The 21,423-nt window shown below is 40.3% G+C and overlaps 1 protein-coding gene across 5 annotated transcripts in view; it reads right to left on the reverse strand.

Annotated features, from left to right (window-relative positions):
* abcc3 (ATP-binding cassette, sub-family C (CFTR/MRP), member 3) overlaps window positions 1-21,423 on the reverse strand; it is a 108,197-nt gene that overhangs the window by 1,650 nt on the left and 85,124 nt on the right. The window contains exons 19-29 of one of the 5 annotated variants that reach the window (XM_014028578.1): window positions 20,296-20,479; window positions 20,094-20,205; window positions 19,824-19,980; window positions 18,403-18,610; window positions 11,372-11,685; window positions 6,478-6,677; window positions 4,875-5,001; window positions 4,691-4,792; window positions 1,155-1,301; window positions 913-1,071; window positions 115-281 (exon numbers count right to left, since the gene is read on the reverse strand). In XM_014028578.1, the coding sequence (XP_013884032.1) occupies window positions 115-281; window positions 913-1,071; window positions 1,155-1,301; window positions 4,691-4,792; window positions 4,875-5,001; window positions 6,478-6,677; window positions 11,372-11,685; window positions 18,403-18,610; window positions 19,824-19,980; window positions 20,094-20,205; window positions 20,296-20,479 (1,877 nt within the window). Of the gene's footprint in view, window positions 1-114; window positions 282-912; window positions 1,072-1,154; window positions 1,302-4,690; window positions 4,793-4,874; window positions 5,002-6,477; window positions 6,678-11,371; window positions 11,686-16,820; window positions 17,132-18,402; window positions 18,611-19,823; window positions 19,981-20,093; window positions 20,206-20,295; window positions 20,480-21,423 lie in introns of those variants that run through there. The other 4 variants (XM_014028583.1, XM_014028600.1, XM_014028591.1 and 1 more) reach the window with 4 other exon arrangements.

Raw genomic sequence — 21,423 nt, forward strand, 5'->3', positions numbered from 1 at the left:
CACACACACACACACACACACACACACACACACACACACACACACACACACACACACACACACACACACACACACAGCTGCACAGAGAGTCCAGCTTCACTTCTGTCTCTACACCTGAGGTTCTCTCCTCCCTCCGAACACTGCAGCTCTAGTTTTGCAGACTGGTTGCTGACAAACTTCTGGAGATGCGAGTGCTCCAGGGCTTTCCACACTTCTTCATCACCGTACTTGTCAAAGGGGTCCAGGTTCATTCGCAGGGTCCCAGAGAAAAGCACAGGCTCCTGTCGCAGAAACAAGGCTTTAGAGGGATCTCTGACTACTGTCACGTTTTGGCCTCATGTTGCTATTTCTCTATTCTACTAAAAGTTGTTGTTTGTGACATGTGAAAACATCTAACTACTTAACAAATGGTATATGCTTATTACATTTTTCATTTAAGCACGTCGCTTTTTTTACTGATGTATTTTGGGGTTGATGATGTTGATGGGTCACAGTTGAGACTAAACACAAAGCTAAAATATGTCACAATAAAGTTATAATTTTAGTTGCTATGTTCTGCACAATGTATGGCTTATAGACAGACCAGAAAGACACACCCTCTCTGCCCTCTAGTTTTTATAGTTGAAATAAATGTTTGTCAAATGAGGTCTAATGTTATAATTAGTCAGAGTTCTCTTTAAGGTAAACAACAGAAGGACTAAACACATTTAATAAATTAGCTGCATATGGGTTGTTCCAAAGCTACATGAAGTGCAGGGCTTTAAATATAAAAAAACATGACAGTAAATGGGAATAAAAGTAATTTAATTAGTACCTCTGATGGCAACAAACTCTGCAAAAAGGCTGCAGGTATTTGATTCAGTTTAATCCTAATATAACCTCCTACAGACAGAGGATGAAGGGACAGTGTACCTGTGGAATGATGGTAAGTTTGGATCTCAGGTCATGCAGGCCTATCTCTGCTATCTTCACATCATCAATGGTGATCTCTCCTGCAGCAGCTTCCAGCAGTCTGAAGAGGCAGAGAGTCATGGAGGACTTCCCGGCCCCTGTACGACCCACAATACCAATCTGTACGATGAAAATCACAACTAAGTACCTTTTACAATGACAAGGTTAAAATAAGAATCTATTTGAACATAGCCTTTCCCGACCTTCTCTCCTCCTTTTACGCTGAGCGTGAGGTTCTTCAGGACGAGGTCCAGACCCTCGCGGTACCGGACACAGTAGTTGTGGAACTCCACGTTCCCTTTCATGGGCCATTCAGATGGGGGCTTCTTGTCCTCCACCTCCCAGGGGGCCTGTGAGCACAAACAGCTTTTCAGACCCTGCATGGCTTTGACAGTGTGTATAGAATATTAAGAAATGGGAGAGTTAGATTCACTCAGACCTGACAAACATTTATTTCACCTAGGATTGGGCATCGAGTCTCGAGTATCGATTAGAACAAGGACCAATTTGTAGATTCTCCCGGAATCACTCAAATTTTTCAAACATCGATTCCCACTTTTGATACCCAGTCCACTAAAGAATCCGCAGGTAGTGTGTGCGCAAATGGACAGAGATCTATGTCATGGCTTAACTTTGACCTGTTAAGCCGCAGGGCCTAACCCAAATTAAATTAAGTACTGCTCTTGGACCCTTTTGAGTAAATTCACAAGCCCAGTCTTTATGTAAAGCTATCAATCTGAATTTTTTACTTCAGCAGTCATAATTTTTGTAACTGTAACTGGTATTTAGTTATTGAAGTTAAAATACACTATAACCATTAATTTCTTCTATTTCCAAAACTGCATATTGAATAAAAGGTAACTTGATTGGCTACACAGCTGTGGTTTCAGAGGGAAGCTCAGAGCTGATTGGCCGATTCTTGTTAATCTCGTGTTCCACGGACAGGTGGGACATGAAGGGCTTGCCATATATTTTCGGCTCTGGAGAGTCTATAGATGAACCCAGTTGATGACAATCGAAAGAAGACAACCAGCAGAATTGTTTGAACAGCCTATTATGCAAATTCAAAGTCCCTGGTAGGCTATAAAGAGGGAGGAAGTAACCGCAAACTGGGAATGCACTGTAGGCGGTACATTGATAGTTAAGAGTTTAATAAAAGAATAAGATTATGTTGTGTAAAGGAGGACATATGACCATCATGATTAAATACAGCTCAGGGTTCTGTCTTTGATGCATGGCATTGAGGCATTAAGTTATACTAGACCAGGGGTCTCCAACCTTTTTTTCTTTAAGAGCTACTTTTACAAATTTAAACTGTCCAAGAGCTACTTTTTGCAACATTTCATTTTAAACTTAAACAATTGGAATAAGCTTGTTTTGCACAAAAAACACTGTCTTCAATTCACATGAAACTATTACAAAAAAAGCTGAATTTACATGAATGTGGTTTTTGTGTTTATCCATGCATATTACAGTGTATTTCACACTAATAACTTAGGGTTTAATTGCAACAGATATGTGCACAAATAACATTGGGTGATGGGTCTCTGATTTATTTTCCGCATTGTAGACTCTAGCAGGAAGAAACCTCGTGCAGTGACATACACTCACCGGCCACTTTATTAGGTACACCACGCTAGTAACGGGTTGGACCCCCCTTCAGAACTGCCTCAATTCTTCGTGGCATAGATTCAACAAGGTGCTGGAAGCATTCCTCAGAGATTTTGGTCCATATTGACATGATGGCATCACACAGTTGCCGCAGATTTGTCGGCTGCACATCCATGATGCGAATCTCCCGTTCCACCACATCCCAAAGATGCTCTATTGGATTGAGATCTGGTGACTGTGGAGGCCATTTGAGTACAGTGAACTCATTGTCATGTTCAAGAAACCAGTCTGAGATGATTCCAGCTTTATGACATGGCGCATTATCCTGCTGAAAGTAGCCATCAGATGTTGGGTACATTGTGGTCATAAAGGGATGGACATGGTCAGCAACAATACTCAGGTAGGCTGTGGCGTTGCAACGATGCTCAATTGGTACCAAGGGGCCCAAAGAGTGCCAAGAAAAGATTCCCCACACCATGACACCACCACCACCAGCCTGAACCGTTGATACAAGGCAGGATGGATCCATGCTTTCATGTTGTTGACGCCAAATTCTGACCCTACCATCCGAATGTCGCAGCAGAAATCGAGACTCATCAGACCAGGCAACGTTTTTCCAATCTTCTCTTGTCCAATTTCGATGAGCTTGTGCAAATTGTAGCCTCAGTTTCCTGTTCTTCGCTGAAAGGAGTGGCACCCGGTGTGGTCTTCTGCTGCTGAAGCCCATCTGCCTCAAAGTTCGACGTACTGTGCGTTCAGAGATGCTCTTCTGCCTACCTCGGTTGTAACGGGTGGTTATTTGAGTCACTGTTGCCTTTCTATCAGCTCYAACCAGTCTGCCCATTCTCCTCTGACCTCTGGCATCAACAAGGCATTTCCGCCCACAGGACTGCCGCTCACTGGATGTTTTTTCTTTTTCGGACCATTCTCTGTAAASCCTAGAGATGGTTGTGCGTGAAAATCCCAGTAGATCAGCAGTTTCTGAAATCCTCAGACCAGCCCTTCTGGCACCAACAACCATGCCACGTTCAAAGGCACTCAAATCACCTTTCTTCCCCATACTGATGCAGGAGATTGTCTTGACCATGTCTACATGCCTAAATGCACTGAGTTGCCGCCATGTGATTGGCTGATTAGAAATTAAGTGTTAACAAGCAGTTGGACAGGTGTACCTAATAAAGTGGCCGGTGAGTGTATATACCACAGCATAAGGGGTTTCCCAGGAGTTTGGCAGTGTGCCTCAAGGGGCTATGAAAGGTGTGTGCAAAAGCGAACGCCAAACAACCACATAACCGCGTGTCATCTGCCAATCGACCATACTGAGCCCTAAACGGTTTGATTGACAACCATGGGGAAGGGACATCTATAGATTGATTAGAAATAAACAAAAGTTTGTTTGGCCAATGACAAATTAAATTTTACTTGGTTTTTAAAAATAAACCTCTCTTGTAAAAAGTATTTTTGATCTTATTTTCAGCCTGATATACTAAACAAGAGCAGACTATGTCAAATTAACGTTGTTAGCCTGAAAAAGTTCCTATTTCAAGAAGTGTTACTAAGTGCAATTGTCTCATTCAAAACTGTCAGATTATTTCACTTAATTTGAGTCTGAATCTTCTAAAACTATGTGAAACAATCTGCCAGTGCAGTCAGACCATTCACACAGTACCCCTGTGGAAAGTATATAAGTAATATTCATGTTCACAGGTTTGAGGTTTATGTAGTGGTTGATAATAGCCCTGTAAGGAATTCTTAGTGAAGTTCATGAAAAGCAAAAAGTTCATAGAGTTAAAATTCTTGAGACATTAAGACTTTTTCATCCAGAGAGAACTCGGGTTACCTACCTCGTCTGAACCATGTAAACATTTTGGACCCTGTCTCTAAAAAGAATTAGAATCGGCGGGAATTGTTAGGAATCAAAATTGAAAGGAGGAACTGGAATCAGAACCAGTGTACAAAAAGCTTCCTGTTTAAACATCCTTGTTGGCACCAGGTTACAAAACCTTTCTGGATCTAGTTTGTGGTCATCAAAATGCTTAACCAACTATAATGTGGCTAAAGGAGGCAACAATATGTTAAAATCAAACACCTGAACTTAGTCTGAACTCACAGCATTGATTTAAAGTACCTCTGTCTTGGTCTCCGAGTACTCCTTCACTCTCTCCACTGCTACTATGTTGTTCTCCAGGTCTGAAGTCATCCGCACCATCCAGTTCAGAGACATGGTCACCTGTTAAAGCAGTACTGGTGTCATGATGTAAAACTGCACCTGAATATATTGGTGAAGCAGCTCTCGTGTGTGTTTTTGTCACCTGGAGGGCGTATGACACTGAAAGACCCACGAGGCCAGGGTTCAGATCTTTCCTTCCTATTACGGCTAGCAGAGCAGCGAACAACACAATGCAGTTCCCGATGAACTCTATACGCACTCCCAGCCACCTGGACGACAGCAGGTTTCCAGTTAAAACATGTTTCACTGTATGGAAACGTGAGGAACTCAATTTTTGCTATTAATATTCTGAAGAGTGTAAAGAAGGTGGCTTATTTTGCTACAGGGTTTGCTAAATAAAATACTTGTATCTTCATCAGATCTACAAGAGTGTTGTGGCAGATAATCCTCTGATCCTGAAGGATTATTGGATGATAGATGACAACATGCTGCTCAAATGATTGAGTGTCTTCATCTAACAGTAAATATCATTAATGTCTGAGAAAACTGCAAAATGGAGGTCAAAACAGTCATTCTTTTCTTTCAGCAGCTGCCTTTAGGGGTTGCTTCATCTGCGTCAATTTCACCATATTGTTATTCTATTTTGGCATAAATTTTAGATTTGTTCAAGTCTTCTGAAAGCCATAAAGCTGGTCAGTTATGAGTAGTGATGGCATTTTGTTAGACTGGGGGTTAACAGAGCTGCACGATATATCATTTGAGCATCGCCATCGCAACAAACGTGTGTGCAACAGTCACATTGCAGGTCCTGCGGTGTAGGAGGCAAATTAAATCAATGCTATCTAGGGAGTGAACCACTAAACCCTGCATTAAGTCATAACCACTAAACCCTGCATTAAGTCATTGCACTAAACTAAACGATCACCTATTATAACTTCTATTTTTACAGGTTGCTTCCTGTCGTGTCAAAAAAGCTAATACTTCAATTTTGTTGTGGAACTTCTGGGACAATAATGGCAACGTTTTTTCTGACAAGTGTTGTCAATGAATTCTAGAGCTGTAGAGGAAGACTTGTAACACACAAAAACAAGATCGGTGCAGGTTCATCTTCAACAAGATGGCAGCACAAATTAAAGCGTTATTCACGTCATCTATTTCTATCAACATGTTTTTTCTTTGTTCCAGAAGAAGGTGCACCTGGACCAGTTCTTCTGTGTTTGTCTGTGTCTCTTTCCTGTCCCTCAACCAGCCGGTCGAGGCAGATGGCTCCCTGTCCTGAGCCTGGTTCTGCTGGAGGTTTCTTCCTGATTAGCAGGGAGTTTTTCCTCTCCACTGTTTGCTCAGGATGGGAGACTGTGATGAAGTTATTCAATGCAGCCTGCTGGCTTCTTCTTTAGATTGTTCTTTTTTATGTACAGTGCCCTGAGACAACGTATGTTGTGACTTGGCGCTATATAAATAAACTGAATTAAAATGAAACTGAATTAAATCTGTTGAAAATTACTTTACTTTTTCATTTGGTAGTATATACTGTATTGCAGGGTCAGAAAAAAGTTGCAATGTTGTTTTTCCAAAAGTCGTGTAGTTAACATGGATTTAGCAACACTTAGGTGTTGAACATTAAACATCCTACATATGTCCTTCTGTGACACCTGGGACTTTGTACAGAGTGAAAAAAGAAGTCCTTATTTAACAAAAGAGAAACCAAGAGCTGCTGTTCAGCTGAGCTGAGGGAGGACTCTTACCTGTTGGACACTATACCAGGGTAGTAACTCTTTTGGTTCTCATCCACTTTTACATCACTCATCAGAACAAAGGCAGCGTGTCTGCCATAGGCTCGGATTACACTAGAACCAGTGACGGTCTCGGAGAAATGAGAGTAAATGGGAGAGCGGCTGACTGACTCCAGGCGCTTAAGCTGCCGAGACGTGGCAACATAAAATCTCTACAGGCATTAAGAGGAAGGAAAAAACAAAACACAACATTACAACCTGATGAGACTTAGCACATGTTCAGAAATATCAAATATGTTGCACATAGATGAGCCTGCATGCATACACACTCACACACGCAAAGTAATAAAGGATGGCTTTGTGAACAAAACACCTGCAGGGTCATTGGATACTCTCAATTTTCACATTGTTGAACGGGAGCCAGCTAATGTTCCCCAGTTTACACAAACTCTCCAACTTTAAATCCAGGAATGTTGTGATTTGGTCTGAGTGTAAACAGATTGTAAAGTTGAAATTTTATCTATGAGGTTCAAAAGGCTGACAAGATTTTTAACTGCTGGTGTTTTGTTTTTAATTAAACATACAGTGTGCTGTCATTAAAAGCAAATTTATTGCTTGATAAAGACAATAGCCTATATGCCACGGACATCTGGTCCAGCATTTGATGCCACTCCCAACACTTCCGGTTCACGGTCAACACAGTGTTAGCGAAAGATTTTTTCACCCAACGACTCTTGATGATCTCCACTGTATAGAATTAGCATATTACATGTACCAACATTAACACAGAAGACGTACAGGTCCAGCCAAATGGAAAAAAATCACTACAAAGTGGATTAAAGCCATAAAAACAAAGGAAAGACGTTTGTGTTTATGGTTCCAGAATTTAGCCTTTTTCGCTATTCCGTGGCTGCTTTGGTTTGGATTGTTTTCCCCAACGTTAGTGAACTGAAAACGTAATGATTATCAGGCGGAGTTTCTTCTGCTCTCGGTGCTCGGGGGGAGGGGCGCACTCGTCACTTGGCTTTAGTCTAGGCTGTAATATACACTCCTTTACCGGCTGCTGTGTTAGCTTCCTGCTAGCTGTCCTCTGGAAGAGGTCTTTCCTCTCCAGATCTTGGCAATAAAAGGGGATAAATGTACATTTCCCTTTTGTAACCTCCGTCATCTCATTTCTGATGCTGGCTCTTGAATATCCTCAGATTAGAAATGCCGATTACAAACGCAAGCATGAGCTTTTAAAGATAAGTTTTCCCTGTAATGCTATGATCCACTGCTGTCATCTCCTCATCAAGAGGAAAATGGATAAAAACCAACTACTCGATCTTACCTGCTGCTTAGTGGACACAACGGCACACAACAGAACTCACGTTTTATACCAGTACATCACAGATGCTTTAACTTTGTGACGTTCTCACGGACTAGTACTAGTAGCTAACGCTAAAAACATAGGCAGTAAGCAGGGAATGGAAGGGAGGAGTGTGTCAAGAATTTTACCGGAAATACGTCATTAATGACCGTGGCATATAGGCTATTGATCAAAAGTGGTAGAAGGTTAAGTATCAAGAGTTTGTTCTCACATTAATCATTTCAGTTTGCATCAGCCAAACCAAATCAGTTAAGTGAAACTGAAAACACAGCATGCAGCAAAAAGATAAAAAAAGGCAGGATGGATGCTGTAACAAGGTAGCAAAAATAAAATAGCTTTGTGTTAGTACATCCAATTTTATTCATTTGGAAGTTCAGTTGGAATCAAAATGATAGAAAACAAGCGAGTTCTTCAACAAATAACTGCAGTTTGGATGTAAAAGTCTGATGTTAACATATTAACATTTTACTAAGAGAATGTTGTTACCACTGTCCATCCATTGATCCATCCATACATTCATCCATCCATCCATTGATCCATCCATCCATCCATCGATCCATCCATCTATCCATTGATCAATCCATCCATCCATCCATTGATCCATCCATCCATCGATCCATCCATCTGTCCATTGATCCATCCATCCATCCATCCATCTATCCATTGATCCATCCATCTATCCATTCATCCATTCATCCATCCATCCATCCATCCATTGATCCATCCATCCACCCATCATTCTATCCATCCATCCACACATCCATCCATTCATCCGTTCATCCATCCCCCCATCCGCCCACTATTCTATCCATCCATCCATCCACCCACCATTCTATCCATATATCCACCCACCATTCTATCCATCCATCTATCCATCCACCCACCATTCCATCCATCCGTTCATCCATCCACCCACCATTCTATCCATCCATCTATCCATCCACCCACCATTCCATCCATCCGTTCATCCATCCACCCACCATTCTATCCATCCATCCATTCATCCATCCATCCACCCACCATTCTATCCATGCATCCATCTATCCATCCACACATCTATCCACTGATCCATCCATCCATCCATCCATCCATCCATTGATCCACCCATCTATCCATTGATCCATTCATCCATCCATCCATCCATCCACCCACCATTCTATCCATCCATCATCCATCCATCCATCCATCCACATATCCATCCATCCAATCCATCCATCCATCCAATCCATCCATCCATGATAAAGTTGTAAAGCAGCAGGTCAGAAGGGAAATCAAGACCTCCCTCTCCCCAGCAATACTCTCCAAGTCATCCTGGGAGAACCCAGGCAAAAGAGGATATGCAGATTGATCCCTCTGACAGGTTACTGGGTTCTCTTGAAAGTCTCCTTTCAGAAGAAGAAGTTTCCAAACGAAGTCAACCAAGAAGCATTCTAATCAGATTCCCAAACCACTTCAGTTGACAATGCTGTCACTTTATCTCTGAGGCTGAGGCCAGCCACCCTACAAAGGACACTTATTACAGAAATTTATATGCAAGATGTCATTTGAACTTTAATGACCATGTATGACAGTTAGAAAGCAGGTGGAATTTAGAGCTTTGTCTGTTGGCTCAAGTTCCTCTTTCATTTAGGTCTTCCCTCAGTAGGACATGGCTGGAAAACCTCCAAAGGTAGGCTTTAAGGGGGCATCCTGATAAGATGACCAAACCACTGCAGATGACCTCCTTTAATGGGAAGCAGAAGCGCTCCATTTTGAGCTCCCTCTGAACGCTCGAGCTTCTACCAGTAAATAAAGAACTTTACCTTTTAGCATTGCCGTTTCTTTACTACAATAGAGTGAAGGGTTTCACCATTTTCTGGTTGGGAAACACAGCCTAAAATTGGGGGAAACTACTCACACCTTGGCTATACATTCAGCAGTAAACTGCTCCAGTCTGTGCTGAAATTCAGGTTCTGAAAAAGGCCAACAGAACCACATCAACTGCAAAAAGACAATCCTGTTAACTCCCAAACCACAAATCTTTTTCTTCAAGCTTACAATGTAACATTGAAGAAGCTTATCAGTCAGAACAGCCCCACAATGTACAGAGTCCTCAACATCTCACAGTGAATTTCATCCACCACTGTTCAACTTTATCCTCATGATTCTCTACCCAATCTAAGCACAGCCTGGGGTGGGCCTTGCCTTTTTTCTCAGTCATTTAATGGTTTATTCAAGCCTTCTGAAGACCAACAGAAAGTTACTCTCTACTGTCACTGAGATGCATCAGGACATATTATCTAATGTCTTCACAAAGTCCTCCCATGCTGAAGTTTTTACAAACACAAAAGATGATGCCCCTCTGGTTAATTTTGTACCTGCCAGCTGTGTCAGTAAACTGAAAAAAGTCAACCTCTAAAGGTCTCCCTTTTCAATGTGATGGCTTCCTTCTCTGCCAATGTCCACCAGGTGTCCTTACGATTACTACCACAGCAGACACGAACCACCACAGAAACCTCCCTCAGAAGGTATGAAAAACTCTCTTGGAGAACAAAGAATGTTTCAAAAGCTAAAGCCTCTTCCTGATGTTTCCAATTCACACAAACTGCTTGTTTGGATTTATTACATCTGCCCAGCACCCAGTACCGGATCCAAATCATCACTAAGTTTTAAAAGCTTGACAGCTCTGCCCCATTCTTTACTCTAGTGTCCACAGCATGGACCTGTAGGGCTGATAATACAACTACAAAATCATCATTCTCTGGCCCAAGGTGGACTAGTACTAAGTATGATGTTTGTGCAGATGATGTTTGATACAAACATCCCAAGCCTTGCACAGAAATCCAACAACAGAACACCTTTTGGGTTATGATCAGGGAAGCCATTCCTCCTAGTCACATTAAGGGTAGTGATGACCCACATGAATGGCACACCAACCAGAAGACTGCAGGAAGGAAGTCCAAACAAAAACAACAGAACATTCTGCCCTGCAGGTGAAAACTACAAGAAGGCTACCCTCCATCTCAACTCGAAGGATCTAAACTGGAGGCCTATGAGTAAGTGGATACAGAGTGGAGGCTGTTCTGGAGAAGAGAAGGTCCAGCTGATTACAGAACCAAGGCTGTGACTAAAGTTCACTACTGTAATATTAACAAATGTATTTTTATAACTATCACAGACACTAACTTGTGAGAGTGAGTAGTGTCTGTAGAAAAAACATTCTCATTCACCTCTAACAATTCACTCCACCTATGTGGAATTTAAGATCTGTGTGAAAATATTTGCTTAGAAAAGACAGCTGATGAACCAAATTTGCTGCCCAGGAAAAGACCAAAGACCTGTTTTAGAAAAAGCTGACACAAGAACTGTAAACTAGATCTCCCACTCGCTACTTTAACACCACAACTATCACTCTACCAGACTAGTTAAAAATAATCAAATCACACTCTATTGGCACAGTTTGATTACTGCTTTAAATACATGCAACAGTCTACTAGCACACTCACTCACAGCCATGCATGTTGCATAAATGAGTTAGCACGCTTGTTTCCTATTTACCTGAACCCACCAATAGAACACCATTAACGGGGCTATGACTATGAGGAATATTGGGGTGATGGCAGAGCATATGAGCAGCACATTCAGTGTGTACCAGAAAGTGCGCATCCATATGTCAATATTGTCTGGGATGTAGGTGTCTATAGCATCCACGTCTTTGCTGAAGCGGTTCAGTAACCGCCCAGTCGGGGTGCTCTCAAAGAAGGTCTGCGGAGCTTGCAGGACCCCCTGCAGCATGTTGTTGTGTGTGAGCTTGGCTGCCCGCAGCATACTGTAGGCCCGGCACAACAGACAGTTAACCAAAATCAGCACACCTGCGAGAAGTGGGGGAGGGGGGAGGGTCAAGTGTGACAACACAACAACATGTGTGTTAAACAGATAAAGACCTGTTCCTACAATCTAATGAAACAACAGCTTTTTATGAGCTGATGGTGTTTTTTTTTCTTTACACTTGATTGAACTGGAAAGTCTTTTTTTTTCTTTTTTGTGTAACCTGCTAAAATAGTTACCACTGTTGTTTACACTTTAAGCTTTAATATGTCACCACTGTCTTCTGTCTAGCACTTACTTTGCCAAAATACAGGCCTCATGAAGCAACACCATTGTCTGTAAAGTATCCCATCACACTTTACTTTTACTACTCAGTGAAAATCAGTTTTGCTGACTGTGGGGCTGATTTATCAAAGGTGTGCATGTGTAAAAGAATGCGCAAACATGATAGCGCACAAAGCTGATCTATCAACCATATGCATCAAGGATTGTGTCTGTTAAATAAGCAAAACAGCAGACTTAGCAGCTTTAAAAAGTAAACATAAATTAAGAATGTTTGTGAAACATTGTGTGCTGTCATCCTCTTTTTTACAGCCACGTATGGTCTTTGATTTCCCAGAAAGTTTTCAGATTATCTAGACAAGCAGCGAGGCATTTCATCACCTCCTAGGGAACTTTTATCGGACGTTGTTGTGCAGCGGGTGATCTAAACGTGCTGGAATGCAGGGACGCATGTTTTGGTTGATAAATTATTAAAACTGCTTTTAATTTTATGTTAAAGTATCATAATGAATTTCAGTATAACTGCAAAAAAAGGTAATGCAAATAAAAAATAAACTAACAAAACACCTTTTTTTGGGGGAGGGGTCAAGGTTAAAAAGAGGTATGCATGCAGCTTTGGATCTGTGGGCTGTCGATCCTTGTCTTATGGAAAAACTCCTTGCAACACTGCATTTTCTTGCATCTGGATCATTTGTCTGCTTCACCATGGAGACTGACTTTCTCCATGGTGGAGCAGACAAATGATCCAGATGCAAGAAAATGCAGGCAAGGAGTTTTTCCATAAGACAAGGATCGGCAGTCTCCAGATAGTAAATAACCTGCACCATGCCCACTAATCGCGCATGCGATTTTTTTTGTTTGCATTTTTTGTTGGGCATTATTTGGGATCTTAATAAATCAGCCCCTATTTGTTTAATCCAAATTGCCCATAATTTATGAATATAATTTTGCCTGAAATAACCATCCCTATGATATAAATCCATTTTTTGCATTCCAACGCTTTAAGTAGAATAGAGTGGCAATGGAACTGTAGTTTGGCAACAGATGTGTGATACAATATTTTTTAAATGTTTAAAACCAGTTTTGGTCAAAGACAGACCAGAACATGTTTGTGAATTATCATTCTGTTGTGTAACATTTCAATAAATGCTTCAATGAATTTCAGAGAACTGTGATTCATGAAAGACCAGGAAGTACAAGGCATATTTACACCTAGATATCTGTATCTCTAAAAGCACTGCATCAAGAACTATCATTCATACGCAGCTGATAGAACAAACAGAATTACATTAGTTAGCTCAAATCAAGTGTCACATTTACAAATGCCACTTCAGACTTTGGTACTTTGCTGTGCTGAAAAGAATCTGTCTGTTAACCTTGTCCAGAGGCAACATAGAGTTCTCTGCACTCAGTGGACCATCACATGGTGGAAGCCTAAACTGCAATCAGACAAAACAATATTCCTGTTTTTGGGAAGAAAATGCCTATAAGCCCAACTTTGGGATGGTAGCAGTTTGGCAGAACTCAGAAAATATACAGCGGGTAAAATAAGTATTGAACACGTCACCATTTTTCTCAGTAAATATATTACTAGAGGTGATAATGACAAGAAATTTTCACCAGTTGTCAGTAACAACCCAAGTGATCCAAACATAAAAAGAAATCAAACCATAAATGTCCAGAAATGAAGTTATTTGTAATAATGTGGAATGGCACAGGGAAAAAGTATTGAACACATGAAGAAAGGGAGGTGTAAAAAGGCATGGAAAGCCAAGACACCAGCTGAACTCTCTCAGTAATTAAAAAACAAGCCTGCCCCTTGTCAGTGCAAGTTAATATCAGCTGGTTCAGTCCCAAATGATGGCCAGGTATCACACAAGAACCATCTGATGATGGGTAAAAGTAAAGAGCTCTCTCAAGACCTTCACAACCTTWTTGTTGCAAAGCATAATGATGGCATCGGTTACAGAAGAATGTCTAAACTTCTGAAGGTTCCAGTGAGCACTGTTGGGCCCATAATTCAGAAGTGGAAAGAACATTATTTCACCATAAACCGACCACGACCAGGTGCTCCTCACAAGATTTCTGACAGAGGAGTAAAAAAGAATTATCAGAAGAGTTGTCCAAGAGCCAACGACCACTTGTGGAGAGCTTCAGAAAGACCTGGAATTATCAGGTACGATTGTTTCAAAGAAAACAATAAMTAATGCACTGAACCACCATGGCCTGTATGCACGCTCACCACGCAAGACTCCACTGCTGAAGAAACAGCATGTTGAAGCTCCTTTAAAGTTTGCTGCACAACATTTAAACAAGCCTGTGTAATACTGGGAGAATATAGTCTGGTCAGATGAGACCAACATTGACCTGTTTGGATGCCAGAATACACATCATGTTTGGAGGTCAAATGGCACTGCACATCAGCCCAAAAACACCATACCAACAGTGAAGTTTGGAGGTGGGAACATCATGGTGTGGGGCTGTTTTTCAGCATATGGTACTGGCAAACTTCAAATAATTGAAGGAAGAATGAATGGAAAAATGTACAGAGACATTCTTGATAAAAATCTGCTTCCATCTACCAGGATGATGAAGATGAAACGTGGCTGGACATTTCAGCAAGACAATGAGCCCAAACACAAAGCCAAGGAAACTCTCAGTTGGTTTCAGAGAAAGAAAATAAAGCTGCTGGAATGGCCCAGCCAATCACCTGACCTGAATCCAACAGAAAATCTATGGAAAGAACTAAAGATCAGAGTTCATAGAAGAGGTCCACGAAACCTTCAAGATTTGAAGACTGTTTGTGTGGAAGAATGGGCCAAAATCACACCTGAGCAATGCATGCCACTAGTTTCTCCATACAGGAGGCGTCTTGAAGCTGTCATTGACAACAAAGGCTTTTGTACAAAGTATTAGATAAATTTCAGTAAGTGTGTTCAATACTTTTTCCCTGTGCCATTCCACATTATTACAAATAACTTCATTTCTGGACATTTATGGTTTGATTTCTTTGTATGTATGGATCACTTGGGTTGTTACCGACATCTGGTGAAAATTTCATGTCATTAGCACCTCTAGTAATATATTTACTGAGAAAAATGTTGACGTGTTCAATACTTATTTTACCCACTGTATAAACTCTGTACACATTACTAAGGCATGGCTGAGGACAAAGAGGGTACTGGATTGGCCCACCTGCAGTCCTGACCTGTCTAAAAGACAATGTTGAAAGAATTTTGAAAACAACTGTGTATATTGAAATATTTATACATACAGTATATCTCAATCATTAGTACCTTATGAGCAGTGACATCAGTCACAGAACATGGAGAGCAAGAAAATGTTGAAAAGATCTAGTATCTTACCTGTTGTAGAGAGCTCTTTGAAGAAACAGTCTATGTCTGATGAGCTAATGCCTATTCTGTGRGGTGCCAAGACCAAAGTGGATCAATGGCGTCTTAAAACAACTTCAATCTTCAAAGTTGGTCATGCAAATACACCATTTTAGATCTTTATTTTCATAGTAAATGTTTACTTACAATAGAGAAACTGTGATTATTTGCAAGAACAAATAGTTGCAGGCTGTTTGCACCATATTGAGGAGATAACAGTCCGGCCCAATTGCAGCTAGGTGCATTGGAAGTGCTACAGTTAGCTGATATAGTTCATCATCAGTTAAATGAAATTGATTTTATCCAAACTGAGACCGTTTAAAAAGCTATCAGCAACAGGTAAGGTATTATTTGTTACCACACATCAAAATAGCTGCACGATCCATTTAAGCTGCTAAAATAATAAATGGGAAAAAAAATAAAATAGGATAAATCAAAGTTAATGTAGGAATCCTTGTGTGTGTGTGTGTGTGTGTGTGTGTGTGTGTGTGTGTGTGTGTGTGTGTGTGTCTTTGTTTGTGTTAGAAATCATTAAACACTGACTCAAATGTGAGAATCAATCACAAAGATTGATTCAGGTTCACATTTCAGCTGCACTTGAGGGGGAAAAAACAAAATATTGCTTTTAGTTAGCATTAGGTCAGATTTATGCTGCGGAGCCTGATGAAAGCTGCAAATAAATCAAGTTTTAAGTACTGATGCAGTTTCAAAACCCCAACTGGAGTTCAGAGCATTTTCTGAAACAATCAAACAGACATTATACCTGCTTGTTTTATTATGTAGCCGGGAAGTTCAAATTCCAACCCCTAAAAAATGTTTTTAGAGATTTAAAAGGAAATTAGATGAACTCTCAGATGCTTCCTTTCTCAAAACAAATCATCTGCTCTTATCCCACCTGAGAACTAAAATGCTCAGAGTCCAGGAAAATAAATTATTTCACATACAGAACAACAGCAGTGACATAACCAGAACTACCAATGTAGCTTATGTAATTACAACATGTCCAGACCGGCTGAAATTAAAATTCAGTAAAAAAATAAATAAAAATAAAACTCAATAAATTAGTCAGGCTGAGCTGTATTAGCACTGGTGCACCACTAGAGGGAAGTTATATGTCACTCAAAATGATTACTTTCAAATTGTTTGGCACCCTTGAGTGTATTTTCTACATATCACGGCTGTGTTGCGCAACATGACATGCTTGTCCTAAGGAATGTGTGTGAGAGGGTGTGGAAATACGCTGCAGGCAGGACAAGGAGTATTTTGGCTGTGGAGAGAGCAAAGTAAAATCAGGAGTGAAAAGAAGTCAAATTGTAGCAGCAGGCGTTCATCACCAAAATCACAGGCTGAGGGAGACAAAAGCAAAAGTGGAAGATTACCAAGTTTGCTGCACCAAACGCATGCTGCATGCCACTCCAGGAAGAGCAAGAGTCAAACATTTGCAAAGTAAAGAACATCAAGAGGACTGTTTGGCACAGAGAAGAGTAATGACCGCTCACATGTACCTGGACAAAGACGTATATGACAGCCAGGGGCACAATGACAACAGCGAACAAGGGTGTGCTGCTAACGATAACTATCATGGTGGAGAGAGAAACGAAGAAGGTGCCCAGGAACATGAGCACAGTGGACGGCAGCGCCTCGTCTATGACGTAGATGTCCTTGGAGAAGCGGTTGATGATGCGTCCTATAGGTGTGGTGTCAAAGAAAGACTGGGGCGTGTGAAGCTTGTTGGCAAGCAGGTTAAAGTGCAGCTTCCTGGCTGCGCCAATATTCCCCATGGCTAGAGTGAAGGAAGAGATCATGACCAGGATACCTGCGAATGGGTTAAACCACAGGAAAAAAGAGAAATAAAGAGATTGGAAAAGGAAAGTCGTTTTTTTAACCATGTAGACAAGGATAGTATGGGGAGATGAAAGTAAGTTTTATAACAAAAGAATATCGTTAAGAAGGGAAACCACAGATTCCTTCATGCAGTAAACTGATAAATAAACCATCAAAAATAAAACATTATTTTTAGATAGAGTGCCGTACTTTTTATTTGTAGATTCAACAATGTCCAGTTCACAAAACAACCTAACTTTTAGACTAGCTGAAAAGTAAACAGACCATTTTGTAGTTATGAATGCGTACAGTGGACCCTAACTCTTCTGGGTCGAAGGTCATTCAGGATAAACAATGAGCTTTCACTTTTGTAATTCAACAAATAAATATACAGTATGCCGTTGTACAGACCCCATGTCTGTTCTTTAAACTGATTTGTGTTCAACTGTCTTTTAAAGGTTGAAGGTGATTTTTCTCATAAATATCTTTACGTAATAAATCWYCTTTTTGAGCTTGTTTTGGTAGTGTTTTCGTTTCCACGGTTGAGTGTGGATGCATAGTTAAAATATGAGCAGATGTCCCAGCCAACCACTGGATCTGGTATTAAGGTAGGTAGAGTGATAAATGATCAAATATTTTGAATATATTGTGTTTTTTTTATACAATTCTTGCTCAGTCTAGCTAAGTGCAGATAACAATAAATTTCAAAATAAATGGATACACTAAACAGCATGAAAGCAGCAGTTATATTTTAGAGGCTATTTGTATAAAATTGTTTACATCAGTATCATGAGGAAAAATGAATTTATCAGTTACAAAATAAAAAAATGTACACAATTCCACTGATAGCAGTGTGGGGACACCAGCTCCTCCTTCCTCATRTTGCTGCAGTTCAGAACCTTCGTCCTTTAAAGCCCTGACACTTCAAAATATTACCAGTGTTTTCTCAGCCTTGTTGCCAGAAACATTAATAACTTTACAAATAAATAAACAAAAGTCAGTCACTTCCATCAAATCTACTAGCAACACATGTTTATTTACGCTAAATAACCTCTGACCCCTACCCATGATGCAGTGCGAACAGCAAACTACGAAATGGTCTTATTTTACCGTCACTAAGAAGCTGTTTGGGTGCAAGTGGCTGGTTGCACAATAAGGATAAAGAAACTTCAGCACCATGATGAAAAGTAGCTTAACATGWAGTTTAAACCCCACATAAATCCAAATGTTGGGCAACCAAAGTTTATTATCTGTGCTTCTTACCTTGTGCAATGCCCAGCGCAGCGTACACCCCCACCCTCATGTTAACGTTCTGTGAAGTCTGATTTTGTGATGCGTCGTTGGTCCACTGGCTGAGCCAGATGTTTGCTCCGATGGAGGCAGCAGACTGGCAGCCGTACAGCAGGATGATAATCACTGAAAGCAGCGGCCCCACCGCCTTGGCGTACTCCAGGTACACCGTTGTTTTGACCTGTTATGGAATGAGAGTCCAGTCAACAGGGTTTGTTTACAATTTTATACACAAGGCAAAGTAACAAYTAGTTTCTTGACACCAACACTTTCACAAGTACTCATACTCGTATAAAATGCCCCAATACTGGGGACAGATACCAATGCCTGCATCGATACTGGGATACTGGTATTGATTACTCTATTGAATGTGCCAGTTTACATTGCAAGTGAAAAGTTTGTCAGTTCAGGTCAGGTCAATTTGTGGTGGAGTCAATGTGAACCATTTTGCAAATGTAAAAAACGCCTGGGAATTTTCCCAATATTTGATGTAAAACATATAAATATTAATTGTTTTTGATACATTTTTACATATGTTTTGAAAGTTTACACTACAGAGACTCATTATAGTTAAAAGAAAATGTTCCTTAAATATATTTGTGAATTTTAGAGTGAATAAATCAGTAATTTTTCTACTCAGATTTTTTTTGTGATATTTTGGTCCACTGTGATAATGAACTGTGTCAAAATGAAACAAACACTCTAAAATCATAAAYCTGAGGTTGTGCTAAAAATAATGATACCAAACATGGCAAGATAAATAGTTTTTTAAGTGTAAATATAAAGGTAAATTCAAAGTTAGTCAAAAACAGCCATTTAGAACCCAGACCTCAGAGGGTTAAACGTGTTTTGATGTTATGATGTAATGTTTAAGTTCTAACTCAGTAAGTGCTCGGTACTGATCCTCAATATCGGCAAGTGCCCAAACAGTAGGACACCTTTAGTAACAAATTTATGTCTATCCTATTTCAAGTAAATCCTCTTGAACAGGTTAATACAAATGCCAGAATAATTGATTTAGTATAAAAAGTGTTCAGCTGAACCWAAGGAGTGCCTAATTAGTAGGCCTCTGCAGACCTTACTGAGAAGGCCTACTAATTAAGCACTACTCAGGTTCAGCTGTGTTGAACCAGGGAAGCACCTAAAACATGCAGGACACCGACCCTTGAAGACTGACTTCAGACACCACTGAGCTAAAATTTGAATAAAAAAAATACAGGGGCTAAAGTATTACTGTCATTTGATGTTCAGCGGAGTYAGATAAAAACTGAAAATCAATATAAAATATTAGCAGCATAAAGGTGGAAAAATGCCGCATGTTTTTCACTTAGGAAACAGGTACAGAGAAAAGGAGGAAAACAGTCTGGATCAAATCAAATTTGTGGTCGACTAACCCGGCCTGTTTCTGCAGTCTCTGCCTGGATGAGCTTCTCTACTTCCTGTGGTATTTTCTTCTCCTGAGACTCACTGTGCCTCTTTTGGCTGCAGCCATGTCTCCTCACTGAGCGGCATCGTAAATTTTCGCCTTCTGATGAAATAATGCTGATCTGTCTAAAAATGGGAAAGCAGCCAATGKATTTATGTTAGTGTAGAAGTGGCTACAAAGGTTGTCTAATTGAGTCAAATGTTTTTGTTTTTTGTTGTTCTTTAAAGGTTTCTAGTACCTCATAAAYCTTTTCCTAGCTTCATTTATCACTGGTTCATTGTCCACCATGTCTGTGTGGTGATTGCTAAGGACGTCATCTGGGAAGAGCTCCTCCTCGTCTATTAAATCTTCTGTGAAGCCAATAAGAGAAACACAATGAGCTCAAGCATGAACCTCAGAAATGATACGAGCAGAGAAAAAAGAAGGAAGTGTAGCTTGACCGATGGCCTCATCCTCTTCACTGATTTCCTCCAGAGCGTAGTTCCTGAGAAACTCAGCGAAGGCTCCATTCTGCTTGAACAGTTGCGTATATGAGCCCATCTCTGACACCCTGCCATCCACCATCACCACGATGTTGTCCACCTGAGGCAGAAAGCTGATGCCGTGTGTCACTAGGATGCGTGTCTGGGGGCAAACGGAGGGCAGAAATTCATTCATATGAAAAGAAGAAGACACATTTGTTATTACAACCGCATATCAGAACATGTGGGGATGTATAAATTGTAAAATAAAATAAAAAAGTGCAATGGTTTGAAAATCTCAAACCCATATTTTATACAGAGGAACCATTGTAAACATTTGAAATGCTTAAAATAAGAAATGATTCAGTCTTTACGGAAGCAACACGACTTCAGTGTCTGGTCCATGTTTTTTTACAATTAGTATATTTTGAATGGGACAATGCATAATAATGAAGATACAATTTTGCTGTAAATACACCAGATTTAGCAAAATACTKWTTTCCATCCGTAGTGTATAAGCATGTAGGAATTGAGACCAGCTGCTGAAGTTTTTGAAAGACAATATTGTCTCAGTATTGTTTGATGTAGTATTATAAATGTTCAACGGCCATAGGCACCAATGCACCCCTATAATATCAGACTTTTGAAATGTGCACTGAGGGTCCCTTTCCTTTTTCAGTARAAACCGTGGTTTCTTGGTTTAAATWAAATTTGGGTCTACTGAAGATGGTGGAATTTCTGGATGGTGTACACATATAATTTCTTCTTTGTGTGATAGAGCTTTACCCAGCATTTGTGGATGTAACAGTGATGTGTGTTTCATAGACATTGGGCCTCATGCAAGAACCGTTCGTACGCAGATTTGTTCTTAAGTTGTGCGTACGAGTGATTTAGGAGAATTTGTGGCATTCACCAATGTTTTCGTATTCTAAGATTTTCTTCAGATATGAACAAAATTCACGAGTGGTCCAGACCTGTCGTATATTTTACGAGCAGTCTGCTGTTATCCAGGCAGATTTTCCTCCCTAAAAACTTTATATTTCGTTAGTTTGAAGACATTTTGAGTTGAAAATAAATCACACCCTATGATTATCTTGACAATAGGCT

This window comes from Austrofundulus limnaeus, unplaced genomic scaffold (assembly GCF_001266775.1).
Source record: "Austrofundulus limnaeus strain Quisiro unplaced genomic scaffold, Austrofundulus_limnaeus-1.0 Scaffold5, whole genome shotgun sequence".
Taxonomy (NCBI): Eukaryota; Metazoa; Chordata; class Actinopteri; order Cyprinodontiformes; family Rivulidae; genus Austrofundulus; species Austrofundulus limnaeus.